At 34.5% G+C, this 13,835-nt stretch overlaps 1 protein-coding gene across 1 annotated transcript; it reads right to left on the minus strand.

Moving 5' to 3' along the window:
• Positions 1-1,608: 1,608 nt before the first annotated feature.
• LOC106304588 (agamous-like MADS-box protein AGL13) lies at positions 1,609-3,953 on the minus strand. Its single transcript, XM_013740992.1, has 10 exons — positions 3,699-3,953; positions 3,512-3,565; positions 3,367-3,396; positions 3,242-3,260; positions 3,087-3,148; positions 2,935-2,962; positions 2,777-2,838; positions 2,422-2,682; positions 2,135-2,297; positions 1,609-2,041 (listed from the first exon to the last, which is right to left on the minus strand). Exons 1-10 carry the CDS (start codon positions 3,881-3,883, stop codon positions 1,898-1,900), a joined length of 1,008 nt encoding a protein of 335 aa, XP_013596446.1. The 5' UTR covers positions 3,884-3,953; the 3' UTR covers positions 1,609-1,897.
• Between the last annotated feature and the right edge of the window lie 9,882 nt (positions 3,954-13,835).

Here is a 13,835-nt window from a genome sequence, read left to right on the forward strand (position 1 = left end):
AAATTGATTTTGAGGAAATGTATTCTCCGGTAATGGATGCAATTATGTTTAGATTTTTGATGAGCCTAATGGCATCTAAAAATCTTGAAATGCATCTTATAGACGTTTTGACTACATATTTGTATTGATCGTTGGATAACGATATATGTATGAAACTCCCTGAGAGATTGAAAAAGCCAGGGGCATTGAAAGAAAAAAGAATCCAGGGAGATTTGTTCGGTCAAGTTACATCGATCACTTTACGGATTAAAGCAATCCAGACGCATGTGGTACAATCGCTTAAGTGAATATCTTTTGAGTAAATGATATGTGAATGATGCGATATGTCCATGCGTTTTTATAAAGAAATCGTCATCTGTCTTTGTGATCATTGATGTATATGTAGATGACCTGAACATAATTGGAACTCAAAAGGAGATTGATGATGCTCGAACTCATATGAAAGAGGAGTTCGAAATGAAAGATCTCGGAAAGATAAAGTTTTGTCTTGGGCTCCAGATAGAGCATCTCTGAAAAAGAATAATTGTGCATCAATCAAATCATACGAAAAGGCTATTAAAACGCTTTTGTATGAATAAAGCGACTCCTTTGAGTACTCCAATGATAAATAGATCTCTCGATGTTGAAAGAGATGTTTAAAAGATCCTTGTAAGATCTTACATAAATAAGTACTTTGGAGATGCTAATGGTAATAAAGCATATGTGAGCTTATATATCTTGCGAGTTGTATTTGATTAAATATACTTTTAGATACTAATGTCTTTGCAAGATCCTGCTCATTTCCTATTCATGGAAATTAGAACGGTGTCGAGAATATCTGTTCTCTCCAAGGTATGTTTTAAATTAGGGTTGATTTATTCTAGAAAACCCGAGTTTGGTATGGTTTTGCAGATACATGCTATTTATAAAGTCGAACACAAACTGGATATGGTTTTACAATTGGTGAAACCGCGATTACATAGCGTTCCGAGAAACGATCCTAGGTTTCGACTTCTTCAAAGCATGTCGAGAATATGTGTGGCTTCGGTCAATGAGTGACCACATAAGAATTAAGCAGAATAGTTAACGAGAAAGAGCTGACGAAAATATTTGAGAATAATTCGGCGTGGGTCGCTCAACTCAAAGAAAGCTATAACTAGAGTGAAGTACATCCCTCCAAGATTTTTCTCATACATACGAGAACTCGAAAAAAATAAAGAAGTGGACATCGAGTATGTATGGTCATACGATAATTTGGTTGACTTGTTCACAAAAGCTCTTCCGACTACAACATTCAAGAATGCAGCATTTGCGTGACATGTGACGAGAAAACTATGTCCACTATTCTCAGGGGGAGATTACGGCAGTGTACTCTGTTTTCCTTGACATGGTTTTTGTCCCAATGGGTTTTTCAATGACCAGGTTTTTAACGAGACACTACGTAATACAAAATGGATAATCAAGGGGGAGTATTATGAGATAAGACTAACTTTGGATAATGATTATCCATTAAGCAAAATATCTTGTTTTGTTTTTTTGTATTAAGTCGGTCAATCTAACCGACTTCTTCCCTTATATATATTGCTCTCATGTTCATTTGTAAAAGTTAAGTTAATAAGAAGAAAAAGACTCATCCTTTGACTCTCTCTTACTTAATACATATATTATAAAAGTCAGCATCTTATATCCCTCTCTCCACCGATCAACCGATATATATATATAAAGAAAGAAGAATAACATCAGATCCTTACTTTTTTTTTTTACAACACTAAAGTTATTTTTTACTGACAAAAAATGGTTTACAAAGCACACGATTTGTGTTTTCATCAACGTCTCTTGTAAAAAAGGTCGAACAAATAATAAAACAAAATAAATCGGTATACGTAAATAAATAATTCATTGGAATCATGTTTTGACATTATTGGCTACTGAGCTGAGGAACTTTTGTCTTATATTCAGCGGCGACTTCATGCTCAGCTTGTTGTGCCTCCGTCGTCACTGCCGGGATTTCACCTTGTTGAACTGGCATCATCTCCTCCATATTAGGTCCCACATTCCCATGCTGGTATTGATCACAAAGTTGATTATTTGTTTTTTTAAATATTTATATTGCTACTAATACTTAGTGTAGTAATTGATTAAAAATGTCAAAGACCTGGTTGATAGAAGCGAATAACGCCGAGGATGAGTACGCTTGAGCCCACTCGGTGAACATTTCACCGTTATTATTTGTCACGTGGCATTCGCTCATATTGTTTTGGTTAGAACTTGAGCTACTCCCTTGCAACAATGGTTCATACATAGCCGATGACAATTCTCTGCCAATTTTTGTTTTAACCCAAAAATAATTAAAAACCATTTATGAAGAAACTGTACTAATGTAAATGTTTTGATCTGAACACAAAGATATACTTAGAGTAAGCTTATAAAACTATGAAATACCTGAGTTGATTAGAATGGGCCGATGGATCAAATAAATGGGTTTGGTTGGGTCCATTTTCAGGCAACCAACCTTCTACGACTCCGTTTAAGAAAGGACCTACAATGCTTTGTTGCATAGTAGATGCTTCGTATGTAGGTAAATGGCCGCTTAAGAGATTCTCTCGTCGTTGGACAACATGTGTTAACGTGTCGACAAGTTGCTTCTCACAAACATCATAATCCTCCATGCTAGTGAATCTTACTGGATCCGGTTCGTATCTCCTGCTCAAATTAGGTTATATAAAGGGATCATTAATTTAATTAACATCGTTTATTAATTATAAACATATAGAACTTGTTTTTTTCGAACTAAAACCTTAGTTCTTCTTCTGCCATTTGGAGTTGTTGTTGTAACCTACAGACTTCTTGCTCAAGTTCCTAGATATTCGGTTTACAAGAGAGATTAAGCGGCTAAGCTACTACGTAAAATTTTTTTATATCAATATAATGTTTAAGTTAATAAATATTAATCACCTCGACGTCGGACTTAATGGCTGCCGGGCTTTCAAATATAGAAACAAAACAAAGTTAATTGAAAAGTTTAAATTTTTATCGAAAAGTGTGTATGTTGAACTATAGAAATTATAAATCGATTGTAAAGACAAAGAAGAAAGAAAGTTTCAGACCTTGTAATTTGAAGAGCGATGTCATTTTCGGTCTTGAGTTGCTGCAAAATCCTCAGTAGATACTGTCATGCAACAAAATTATTCTAGATCAATAGATATATAACACACCATAACACATTTTTGAGAAAAGAACTAATCAGTAGGATCAGTCAAACCTCTTTGCTTTGAATATCCCTGCAAAAGAAAAAAAACAGGAAGAGGTCAATATGTGAATTAATTGATTTTTAATTTTAAGTTATGTACAAATGATTATGTAATGCAAGAAGAAATTGATACATACGGGCGTCTACCCTGGTCCGGAAAGACTGCACTGAAGAAAAAAAAAACAAATAAATAACCATAAGCAAAACCTAATAGCAATCAAATATATTAAAATCGAGAATTCAAAAAAAAAAAAAAATGAAAGGAAACTAGTGTTAGCTTACTTCTCTCGTTCTTGGTTAGGAAGATTAATAAACCTTGCGAAAACGTCTTCGATCCTGAAGAGATAATTAAGAGATATGATCATATGCATGGTCTATAATATATAGTTCATATTTCATCTCTATTCAAATCCAAGAAACCTAGCAATTGAAAATGTTAATTAAGGTCAATAGGGTGTAATGATAATACCGAGTTTTGCCAGAAAAGAGGCTAAGACGATCGGAAGGAGAGAACATGATAAGAGCAATGTCAATGTCACAGAGAATCGATAATTCATAAGCTTTCTTAATCAAACCATTTCTACGTTTTGAGAACGTAACTTGTCGGTTCGTTGTGTTCTCGATTCTCTTGATCTCCAATTTCACCCGACCCATATTGACTACGCAAGAAAGATATTTCTCTTCAAGCAAATCGAATTGGGTGTAATGCTAATCAGCAATCACCAAAAAAAAAACTTGTTGGCAGAGGATATTGTTAATATACGGAAGGTGGGAGAAGGTACGTAGAATTAGGCTATTCCGGAGGAACTAAAAATAGAATGTTTGACTAAGTTTCCTCCTCGTGCCTTGTTTGGTTGTAAACCCTTAAAGCCTTAGGCCATGATTAACCCGGGCTCTTATGGTAGGCTTCTTAGTTTCGGCTAAGAACCATTTCTTACCTTTTAACTAACAAAAGTTAAGAACCATCTCTTAAATAAGAGATATAAGAACCGACTCTTAGCCGAAAAATGTAAAAAAAAATGTCAAATCAGCTCCTAAGAACCCCAAATTAAGAGCATGGATTAATCATGCTCTTATATCACTTAATCATTTGGAGATCTCTTAAGCTTACTTTTTTTTCTTTAAATATTTGGATAAAAGAAAGGGCTTCATTACTAACTATCATGCTTTCTTGAACGCCGAAGTATGCATTTTCAAGTATCTTATCACAATGGAGTTGCAAGGTACTAAATCAAGTTTATATTAGTATGTCCATATTTGAGTTAAAATTTATTGGATACAAGTAACATCGTCAAGGGTCGTTAGGACTTTGTTGTTACCAACCCATAAATGAGAATATGATCTAATATATAATAAACTAGGTGATTCTTTCGTGCTCATGCAAAGCACCACGAGAATAAAAATTTACAAAATAAGTAAACTATAATATTAAAAATATTTGCTTTTGTTTGTTTATAGGTTTTAAATAATTTTGTAATTTGTATGTATGATGAAAAATTGTATTAAGTATCTTTATGTCACCATCTTAATTAGATATGTGATTTCAAATATAATATTTTGTATTAGTTTAACTATTCGTTACGGTATGTTGATTTGTTTCTAATTTTTTTAAATTGACGATGAATTTTTGTTTTTTATTGTAATCAGGTTAAAATTGACTTATTAGTTGGTAGTTCAGTTTATCCTCTTATATTTGTAAATATATTTTATAAAATTTTGTATGGTTTGATATATCTTGTTTTAAAAATGGAAAAGAGAATTACCAAATCAGAAATGCATTAATAAACATAACTTGTAATATTATGAAAATTAATGCACATATATGAATATATATATATATCCATATAATAGATAAATCATAATAATTGGTTTGTTTAATTTTTCATATTTTGATTGGTTTCGTTATTTATATTTTGGTATATTGGGTTATATCATTTTTTGAAATGAATCATATTTTTTTGTTATAATTAGACTAAAATAAGAATAATATTGTTAATTATAACTTTTTTAGTTTTTCCTTAGGTTGATAAAAAATATTGTTGTATAATTTTATATATGTAATTTTGATAAAATATATGTTTATTTTTTTAAATTTATAGATATTTATTTTTTGTTTATGTTTTTTGGACAAATATAAAGAAAAATAAATTTCGTTTATATAATCTATCTTTTTATATTGGGGTTTTTGCAAATATGTCTCAAAACTTGAATCCAAACACAAAACTAACCTATGTTTTTTTTGGAACTTTGACTTGGCTCTTTCATCCCAAAAGTTCAGATTGTTCACGAAAATGTCATCACTTTTTTTTCTTTTCGAAAATGCATATTTTACTCTATCACCCTCTTCTTCCTCAAGTATTCACAATATTGTCATTGCCATCAATATACCAACCACCATGAACAACCAATTTGAAGCTCTTAATGCACCTAAAAATCGATTTACGCTCTTTTTTTCTCAATTCTTAAGAAGTAAAACAACATCTCTTTCACTTTCTCTCAATATTCATCCAAAAAACCCAAGATTTTGATTCTAAAATATTTATGGTTCATAAAGCCATTGAAGCTTATGATTCTTGGTGGGTCACATGTGTTTGAGATTATAGGTGTTTGGAGAAGACTTATGTGTGTTAAACAAGTTATCTCACTGGTTGAAACTATGAAATTAGTTTTTTTTTCTCAAATCTGTTCGTCCAGACGACTTACATGAAGTCTTATGGTCATAGCAGATATTAGTTTTGCAATTGACTTTTACATGTGTTGTTATAGACGACTTACATGGAAGTCGTCCATCTTTGTTTGTTAAAAAAAAATTGGAGACGACTTCCACGTAAGTCGTCTAGGGTAAACGGGTTAGTTTTACATTTGACTGGATTTTGTCAGAAATTTGACTTTTCCTGGACGAATTACACGTAAGTCGTCTAGTAGAAAATTAAAAAATCAATATTTTGCTATACCTAAGTCGTCTCAGGTTAGTTTTGCAATTGAAAAATAAAACAAAAAAAAAATATTTTTTTCTAGTCAACTTACACGGAAGTCGTCCGTCCGACGACTTACATTGAAGTCGTCCAAGATTTTATTCCGATATTCTGGTCAAACCTTGCTGATCTTGGACGTTAAGTCGTCGGACGGACGACTTTCGTGTAAGTCGTCTAGAAAAAAATATTTTTTTTGTTTTATCTTTCAATTGCAAAACTAACATGAGACGACTTACATGGAAGTCGTCTAGGTATACAAAATATTGATTTTTTAATTTTTTATTGGACGATTTACATGTAAGTCGTCCAGGAAAAGTCAAAATTTTGACACAATCCGGTCAAATGCATAACTAACCCGTTTTCTGAGACGACTTACATGTAAGTCGTCTCGAGTTTTTTTTTTAACAAACAAAGATGGACGACTTCCATGAAAGTCGTCTAGATTAAAAATCAATTGCTAAACTAACCTAAATGAACGACTTCCTAGAAGTCTACCAGACGACTTCTTACCAGACGACCTCCGTGGAAGTCGTATGTGTCAATGTTTAATAAACTTTCATTTTCTCTAAGACTATAAAAACTTTTTAATCTTTTTTTGTTAATTCATGTATATTAGTCAATATTGGGGCTACTGAATGAAATTTATAACTTAGTTGGTGATATTTATGGGGTTACCAACATTCGTGGAAGTCTACATTAGTTTTTGTAAATTTGTTAAGTAACTTTAAGATATGTTTATTTAATTTTCAAAATGGTTAAGTAACTTCAAGAATATCAAGTAACATGGTTTAATGTGTCTTCTCAGATCATAAGATATACTTTTTACTTATGTATCTAATGAAAGTGTTCTAGATTTGAACTTATGTAATGTTTTATCATTTGTGAATTTGACTAAGTTTTCTTGAGAATTCTTCTCCCTTAGTTGTAGTAAATTTGATTAATTTTTTTGTGTTATTGTGTTTTGCTATTAAAGTTGTATCAATAACTTCAATTATGTCAAGTAATTTTGGCAAGATAATATTGTGGAAAATGAACATATTTACCAAACTTTTTCATTAATATCTCTTCAAATTTATGAAAAAAGTCACAACTAAAGGAGCACACTTGCAAATCACAAAACACGCCACAAACAAAACTATTATACTCCATCCATTTTACAATGTAAGTAGTTTATATTAAAAGCACTAATATTAAGAAAAATAATATTTAATTAATTAGTTCAACCAATTATAAAAAATTAATATTATTTGATTGGTTACACTATATCTAATAAATGTAAAAGTTATCTAGATATTTGGAAACTACTTACATTTTGAAACAAAAGAATTTTCCTTAAACTATTTACAATGAGAAACAGAGGGAGTAGATCATCCTCTACAAAGACAAGCTTAGACTCCATTTGATATGGAAGAAGACCCCGTCAGAATACTTCTTTGAAGTCGCCTGGAAGACTTCCATGAAGTCGTCTGGAAGAAGACTTCTTTGAAGTCGTATGGAAGACTTCTTGGAAGTCTTCTATCGCATTATATTTTAGAAGACTTCCGAGATGACTTCCCATAGGTTTTCCAAAGTCTGATCCAGATCTGAAAACATGTTTATCAAACCCAGATCTAAAAAATCTGCATATCATATCAAAAAATGTTCAAATGACTTAAAACAGAGAAAATGAGTGGAAAATTAGATAGACATACTTTTATAGAACACACAAAGTACATATTCAAGTGGAAGATGAGAACCATCTGATTAAAAACCTGCAACAAAAAGATAGATTAGTGAGAAAGACACGAGACAAAAATGAAAAATTCATAAAAAGTTTAGTGTTTTCAAGTCAAAGAGATTAGAGTGGGTTTGGGGAGTTTTAGTTAGGAAAAAATGTATGAACATTATGCAACAAGAGGTTACAAAATGAAAAAAAATCATACATAAAAACTTACCAAAACGCTCAGATCTATTATGAAAAGGAGACATGAGAAAAGACTACGTCAGAAGACTTCCTGGAATTCGTCTGGAAGACTTCCTGGAAGTCGTCTGGAAGTCTTCTAGCCCAGAAGTTTTCCAGATATGAAAAACCTGCATATCCAAATCCAGATCTGAAAAACCTGCATCTCCAAAAACGTTCAAATGACTTAAAACAAAGAAAATGAGTGTAAGATTAGATATATCTACCTTTATAGAACACACCAAAATACATATCTAAAATTAATAAATCTACCTTTAAATGAGTGGAACATATGATATTAGATGAGGATTTATGTTTTTTGAATTATTTTATTATTAATCGTTTGATAAAAAAATCATAATAAAATATTATTATCTTATATAAATTAATGTCTAAATTATTTTACTTTTTCAATTTTTTTTGTGAAGTTGTGTTTTATGTACATAAGTAAATACATTTTAAAAATTTCTAGATATTTTATTTTTATTTATTTATTTGGGAAAAGGTAATATAATTTAAAATCGTTTATATATAAAAACTATACGTATATATTTTACAAATATTCCTTTTTCTTATTTATGTGCCTTTGAAAAAAAAGAAAATTTAGTTTAAAATTTTATTTAAATTTTATTAAGAAAAAAGAAATAAAATAGTTGTTATATTGATGGAAATCATATAAAATATTTTTAGTTTATTAAAAGTACCTACTTAATTAACCATTCTAAGAATTAACATGAGTGCATAATAAATTCTCAAATAATATTATCGAGATTGTCACAATATCCCAACTAGTTTCTGATAGAAACACTCAGACAGAGATGCGCACATAAAATAAATACAACAACAGAAGAGAGAGTTGGATTCATGGATTGTTTTTGATCACGTCTGTATAGATTTTCTTATTTTTCATCAACCAAACTTTCATTAATATATCATTCTGGTTCGTTAAGACATGCTGCATGAGCTTGCCTGTTTTGAACGAATACGTCTACACTTAATAAACATTGAGCACGTGATCGTCCCCCTTTCGCTAAGGAGTCCGCACGGAGGTTTCGAGATCGAAGGATAGAAGAGAAAACAATATCATGAAATCCCACACTATTAGCTTTGATATCATCCAGTTCAGGTGCTAAACATTATTATGTGCGCATCTGATTGGCAATCTATTAGCTTCTTCCTTGTTAATAATGTTGAGCAGCCGATGGGCACTCAAACAGAATGTGGTTTATGTCTTCTGCCTCAGCTCCACACCAATGACAAGTTGAATCTGTTTCGCAATATCTCGCGGCCAGTTTACATGCCGATGAAACAAAACCAGATAACGCGTGCCATAGGAAATGTTAAATTTTCCTTGCCGTCTTTTGCTTCCATGCTTTTTGTTTCAAGGCTGTTATGCTTGGTTCTATCATCGGAGTGTGAACCTGATTTTGCCTTTGTTCCACAGCCACCTCGTATCCCAATCTCACAGTATAATGACCTGACTTTGAGTGTTTCCAAGTATCCATCTTGACTTCATATTTTACTGATCTTAGTTGATCAAATTTGAGGAATGTTCCCAGCATGAATCACCTCAGAGAGGAAATTCTCATAGTTTATAAGATGATGAACCTTAAGGTCTGGATCGAAATTCAAATGACCTGGTCGCACTGGTCTGGCTATTTCGGATGGTATCCAAACGTCCTCCACAACACTCGTATATGCCCCTGTTCCAATTTTTCTGCAGACCCCATCTTCTAGGACATGTTTTGCCGCCATCAGAATTTGCCATCCAAAAGACGGTCATAATATCGACCTTTAAGAATCCGAGCCAGGAGCGAGTTAGGATACACAAGAAGGCGGCACACCTTTTTGGCTAGAAGAGCATGCTGCCCAATGGATTCCTTGATTATTATCTTTTGTACTCCACCAGAACCTCGACACAGCTGCAGATAATTTTTAACATACTCCTTTTGGCAATAAGTAGCAGGACATCACGTATGTTGGAGTCTCTTGTGCCACTGATTTAATCTGCACTTCCTTGCCTCGAAGAGATAGTAATTTGCACTTCCTTGCCTCGAAGAGATAGTAATTTGCTCGACCAGTTGTCAATCGTTCCATTCATACGCTCTTGTATGAAGGAGACTACCTGAATCTTAGAATCACAAATCTTCANNNNATTCTCTAGTGATTCCAAGTTATCTTTTCAAATCTTGTTTAATAGACGTCTAAATAGATTAAAAACTTTAAAATTTTATATTTTAGGATATTTAAAAAAATATATATATTCATTTTTTGAAACGGGAAAAGCATTTAACATGGTAGGGTTAATGAGAAAGGTTGCGTTAGTGCTCGCTGAAATCAAAACTCGCTTTCACATTTCGTGCAACTTCTATATTTTTCCTTGCTAGAGCTGTAACTTATATATCGATAATTCATGATTTGATTAACTTGCTAATTTTTTTATTTTAAACAAGAACTAGTTTTAGTCATTCTTTTCAATGACACTGAACTATGCAGATCAGATCAAAACAAATTATACATATAATGTTGATCTAGTCAAGTAAAGTCGGAATCCAAACATTAACATCAGATCAACGTAAAGCAATGGGAGACGACTATATATGGATTTTCTGGCCATGATTATTGGTGGGGAAACATTGACAAAACGCCTAACTAATAATACTTAAAAATATGAATAACACTTCTCCCTACAAAATTATGTATGAAACAGAAGTTGATGCCCATTTGTGAAGGAAAAGAGGGTCCACAATACATATGGGATTAGGACCTGTATTTTTTTAATAATGGTTTATGCATCTAGGTGTTAGTTAGACCATCCTTGTCTTTTTTTTTCCGTCTGAATTTGATTGATGAAATTTAAAACATACAAGATGAACTTCAACAGCCGGCGGATACAGATTACCATCCCTGGAAACATAGCCCATACAAGGGAACCTCGAGCCCAAACAAAAGGCAACACATACAACCACTTAAATAAACCTTACATTCATATATCTGAATCTGAAGACAATCTTTGATAAGGGGAATAGCAGTAAGTCCAAAAATCTTTGAACTGCCGGCACTCTTGCCAAGAACCAACCAAGCACAAGAGAGAGTAAGCGACGAAGTGGCCAACACAACAACACAAGACCGAACATACCTGAACCCACCGTTCACGGTACCAAGCCAGAACCAAAACGCCTAGCACGAAACTCCAAAAATAGGAGAGACCGACACCGGAAACTAAAGCCCCCTTCTCCAGCGAAACCTTCATCGGAAGGCCTAAAACCCCAACCTCCTTATACTGCTTCATCAGAAGCCACCGAGGGACGAGCGAATCAGACGAACAACCGGAACATACTTATTAAAAGGTCACGAGAAGGACTCCTTCAAGACTGAGAGATAGAGAGGTGACGAGAAACTTGAAACTTCTGAAGAAACAATAGGCTTGTTCTGCTCACCACACACAACCACGCCACCATCATACCACCACTTAAACCGTTGCAGAACCCAAACAAAGGACAAACAGTAAAAACCACCAAAGACGCCACAGATTCACTCTCCCTAGACGGACAAGACGAGCCCGATAAAGCAGCCGCATCAACCACCAGTCCAAGCTCTTAAACCTTCAAAAGATGTAGATACAACACTGCCTATGGAGTCAAGTGACCACCAGAGACACTGGGATGCGCTGAAATCCCAAGCGGTGTCACCGAGGAAGCCGAAGCTCAGAGACAAATCGACGCCTCGAACCACCTCGCTACTTGCCAACTCCGAGGACCGGAGCACGGATATCTTCACAACGTTAATAGGACCTTCTGGTGACAACAGAACATCCCAAACATAATAGAACCAAGAGCAAAACCCATTGATATATAACCGGCTGAAATCAATGGGGACTGGTGAGGACACCGAGCAGAGGGAACCGCTGAGAGAGAGACTACCAGAGTTGGGTCGGGATGGCCATAGACGACCACTCCAAGCCAAAACACTTCCAATCTCAACACGCCAAGGCCGGAGACACAAACACACATTGGTAATCCACCAGCTAAACACACGCCTCCGAGGTTGACTTATCCTCCGGAGCCCTCAGAACGACGGAACAGAGGACCGGGAAGCTCCAAGACGCCGAGGAACATCACCAAACCAAAACCCGACGAAACTCCTCACAAAGACCAAACTATATAAGATTTGAAAGACCTTACACCGGATCTGGGCGCAGAGGTGGATCTCCCCCGCATGCGCCACCGTCTCGAAGGAGGGCCAAAACAAAAGGGGAAAAACGAGGCCCTCGCGGAAGCTCTAAACGCCGACCCCTAACTTCGCCTCCGTCTCTCCGACCTCGTGGTGACACCAGAGAGCCAAGGTAAACGCCGGATCTAGCTGCAGTCTGTCGCCGGCGTGTCTTTTCCTCTAGAATAACCTACATATCGGAAGGAGATAAGGAGAGAGGAGAAGGAGCAAAGGAAAATGAGAAGAAGGAGAAGAAGGGGACCCTCCGGCAACGTCTAGAATGACCGCAAGCGCTGGAGGTTGAAAACAGATCGAGGATAAGAGTTTTGTTCGAGAGAGAGAAGAAAGAGAAGAAGGGGAGGCTCACACCATCCTTGACTATATATCAGTTTTCTTTAATCATTTCTAGACAATAGGAACTAGTTTGGTGGTTTATGTACCAATTAGATAGGTTTGGCAATCGTTGTGTGTGCGTTTTCTTTCTAAACTATTAAACCTCAAAACAGTGTTGACAAATTTGGTATATATGATTAAGGTATTATTGTATGATTTTGGTGTCCTTATTTTAATTAACGAACTTTTTATGTTATTTTTATTTTGGTTGAGTCATCTAGTAGTCATCTAGTATTTGGTTGGCGTCTTAAAATCATCATGGACGTTGAGACCGACCACTTTTGTACAATGTTCCACTCTGTTTGTACTGCAAACTAGTGCCCCCAATGCACCAATCAAAAGAAGATTGTTGGTTCACGTTTTTCTGTGTTTAACTTTTTATTTCTATCATATTCAAATATTAGTTTTATTAGCTCATAAATTTTTAAATGTTATTATTTATAAATAAGTCAATTTATATTTATATTGAAACTGGCTTGGGGAGTGGTGAAACGTTGGAGGCCTATATACTATTGCAAAGAGACATATCAGTCACGTATAGTGGACCCAGGTAGCCCAGATACAGAGAGGTTTCTTAGCCATATTTTGCGGGTGGATCCTACCAAAAAACACAAGAAACGATTTCCAAAGATATATCTATCTATCTATATATATAAAGAAGGGTTTCCTTCATTCCTAGACTGTTCACATAGGCGGACACGTCACTAATTCGAGTCTTGAGAAGCCGACACGTGTCACGGTCAATCGAAAGTCAATGTTTCATTAATTCTTGAATTTAATGGGTTTTATGTGTTTACTACGGTCCAAATACATCTTCTCTAAAAAAACAAAAAAAACGGTATACGAAATTTAGGGAAAGTGACCGTCGAACAACAATTCCCGTTAAGTCAACTGTCAATAGAAATCCAACGGTTTCACCGGTGACGAACGATTCCGATCAATGTCAGTCGGAAGCCGAATAGACTTCTTTAATCTGGAGCCGTTACGGAAATTAACTTGGTTCATGCATCTTCATTAACATTCACATTAATACCTACTCTCTACTTCTCACACAATCTCGCATTCAATGAATCTCCTCATTCATTTC

This window comes from Brassica oleracea, chromosome C7 (assembly GCF_000695525.1).
Source record: "Brassica oleracea var. oleracea cultivar TO1000 chromosome C7, BOL, whole genome shotgun sequence".
Taxonomy (NCBI): domain Eukaryota; kingdom Viridiplantae; phylum Streptophyta; class Magnoliopsida; order Brassicales; family Brassicaceae; genus Brassica; species Brassica oleracea.

Bases quoted from the DNA above. Each gene is read 5' to 3' on its own strand.
- LOC106304588 (XM_013740992.1), bottom strand. From the start codon at position 3,883: ATGGGTCGGGTGAAATTGGAGATCAAGAGAATCGAGAACACAACGAAC. The intron at 3,397-3,511 runs GTAAGCTAACAC...TTTTTTCTTCAG, and splicing joins CCTAACCAAGAACGAGAGAA to TGCAGTCTTTCCGGACCAGG. The intron at 2,963-3,086 runs GTCTGAAACTTT...TATATTTGAAAG, and splicing joins ATCGCTCTTCAAATTACAAG to CCCGGCAGCCATTAAGTCCG.